The 2896-nt window shown below is 43.8% G+C and overlaps 1 protein-coding gene across 1 annotated transcript; it reads right to left on the bottom strand.

Moving 5' to 3' along the window:
- Positions 1-510, bottom strand: LOC138894120 (uncharacterized). The gene has a single exon (XM_070178799.1). It carries the CDS (start codon positions 508-510, stop codon positions 1-3), a length of 510 nt encoding a protein of 169 aa, XP_070034900.1.
- Positions 511-2896: the final 2386 nt, after the last annotated feature.

Genomic DNA, 2896 nt, shown 5'->3' on the forward strand with positions numbered 1-2896 from the left:
TCAATGGCTACCAAGATGAAGCGGTGCCCATTTGATGTGGCAGGCGCTATAGGCCCAATCAGTCCATGCCCCAAGCGTCGGACCCATTACATTCAATTCATTAGGCGTAACCCGGATGAAATCCTCGTGGATCTGGCACTGGTGAGACTTCTGTACATAGCGGATACTATCACTTTCCATAGTCATCCAAAAGTATCCAGCACTCAAGATTTTCTTGGCTAATGTGAACCCATTCATGTGGGGTCCGCACGTCCCTGTATGTATTTCTTCCAATAATCTGGTTGCCTCGGCGACATCTACACATCTCAATAAACCCAAGTATGGGGTCCTCCTATACAGGACTTCCCCGTTAAGGAAAAAACGATTTGCCAACCTCTTGAGAGCTCGTTTCTGTCTATTAGTAGCATTTTTTGGGTACTCTCTTATTTCGACGAATCTCTTGATGTTGTGGTACGATGGTTTACCGTCTGGCTCTTCATCTACATTGAAGCAATAAGCATGTTGTTCCATGATCTCTACCTCGATAGAGTCGATGTAGTTCTTGTCTGGATGCTAAATCATGAACGATAGGGTTGGAAGGGCGTGGGCGAACTCGTTCTGGATCCTGGGAATGTGATTGAACTCAATCTTCATAAACTTCTTGCATAACACTTTTACACAATGCATGTACGAAAGGATATTGAAATGTTTGGTGGACTACTCCTCTTGGACTTGCTGTATCAATAGATCGGAATACCCTATGACCAAAAGTTCTTTGATTTTCATGTCGACTGCCATTCTAATACCAAGGATGCATGCTTCGTATTCAGCCATATTATTGGTACAAGGGAATCTTATCTTTGCTGATGTTGGATAGTGCTGTCCGGATTCCTAAAGTAGTACTGCCCAATTCCTACTCTTTTGCAGTTCACTGCTCCATCGAAAAACATTCTCCATCTAGGGTATGATTCTGCAATATCTTCTCCGGAGAATAATACCTCTTCTTCGGGAAAGTACATGGTGAGTGGCTCGTAATCCCCGTCCACCAGATTTTGTGCGAGGTGGTCGGCTAAAGCTTGTCCCTTAATAGCGTTTTGGGTTATGTACACAATGTCAAATTCGTTGAGAAGGATCTGCCATTTAGCTAGATTTCCGGTAGGCATAGGCTCCTGAAAGATATACTTGAGCGGGTCGAGCCAAGATATCAAATTCATAGTGTAAGGTGACATATAATGCCTTAGTTTCTGGGCGATCCAAGTTAGAGCGTAGCAAGTGCGTTCTATCAATGTGTATTTGGCCTCGCATTGTGTGAATTTCTTACATAGGTAGTAGATGGCCTTCTCTTTTTTTCCAGTTTCGTCATTCTGTCCCAACACATATCTGAAGGTGTTATCCAAAGCTGACAGATATAGTAAAAATGGCTTCTCGGGCTCGAGGGGAACCGGCACTGGTGGATTTGACAAGTACTCCTTAATTCGGTTGAAGGCTTTCTAACACTCTTCTGTCCATTTGTGGCAACGTCATTTTTTAGTAACTTGAAAATGGGTTCACAAATTACCGTGAATTGAGCTATGAAATGACTGATGTAATTCAATCTGCCCAGGAAACTCATCACATCTTTCTTACTCTTGGGTGGTGGCAACTCCTAAATGGCTTTGATCTTTCACGAATCCAATTTTATCCCTCTTCTTCTTACGATGAAGCCTAATAATTTTCCAGCGGGGACTCCGAATGCATATTTTGTCGGGTTCGATTTCAAGATGTACCTCCGCAGGTGCACGAAAAATTTCTTCAGTTCATCCAAGTGTTCTGAGCTCTTGAGACTTGATGATGACATCATCCACGTATACCTCAATATCCTTGTGAATCATGTCGTGAAAGAGGGTCATCATGGCCCTCATGTAAGTGGCACCGACGTTCTTGAGGCCGAACGGCGTGACTCTATAGTAGTAAACTCCCTAAGGTATGGTGAAGGCTGTCTTTTCTACTGGTGGTATCTAGAAAAATAATCTATGAATGACTACAGTTCATGCTTCGCGCAGTTATCGATGAGGATTTGGATATTTGGTAAAGGAAAGTCTTCCTTTGGACTAGCTTTGTTGAGATCTCGGTGATCCACGCATATCCTGATCTTCCTGTCTTTCTTGGGTACTGGGATGATATTTGGTAGTCTAGAATTGTAAATGCCCCTTACAAAAGAGGCAAATGACAAAAAGGTACAGATACGGTGCATGCCTCAATTGACCATGCGCTTTTCAAAAGAAAACATTTACAATTCTAGACTACCAAGACTCCTGGCGAACCAAAGACGGGCTGGCGGTCCAATTTCTCAGCTCTTCTTCTGGTTCGGCATTTCGAATGATCGGTGTCTTGATGTCAGTTCCTTCACAACATTCTTCAATCATAGTCACGAACAACCTTCCCATTCCATTAACGATATCATCTTCTGGCACTGAACTCTGCCCCGTACTCGAAACATGCTCTGGCACATAAGTCTTTTTCTCGGAGCTACCGGTATGAGTTTTCCCCATTGGAGGTTGATATCCTATGCCAGATCTTCCTTTCTACCCATTTGGCTCAATTGGTTCTGTAATCCCATCTGATCTGGCTCCCAGCCCGGTTCCCGGCCTGTATCCATATTTCATTATCTCCCTCATGGCCATATTTGATTTATATGGTGACTGCATTCCCAAGTTTTGCTTAGTCTCTTATATTTCGGTGGTCTGCATGATTTCCACTGCATGGAAAGCAACTCCGTCTAGCTCTTCGATGAGCGGGACTACGTGCTCCAAATAAGTTGATTGGCCCCATTCACCATGGACCACGATCTCTTGACAATCCCATTGGAATTTCATGCATTGGTGTAGGGTGGATGGGATGTCTCTTGCCATGTGTATCTAGGGTCTTCCCACCAGTA

This window comes from Nicotiana tomentosiformis, chromosome 6, assembly GCF_000390325.3.
Source record: "Nicotiana tomentosiformis chromosome 6, ASM39032v3, whole genome shotgun sequence".
Lineage (NCBI taxonomy): Eukaryota > Viridiplantae > Streptophyta > Magnoliopsida > Solanales > Solanaceae > Nicotiana > Nicotiana tomentosiformis.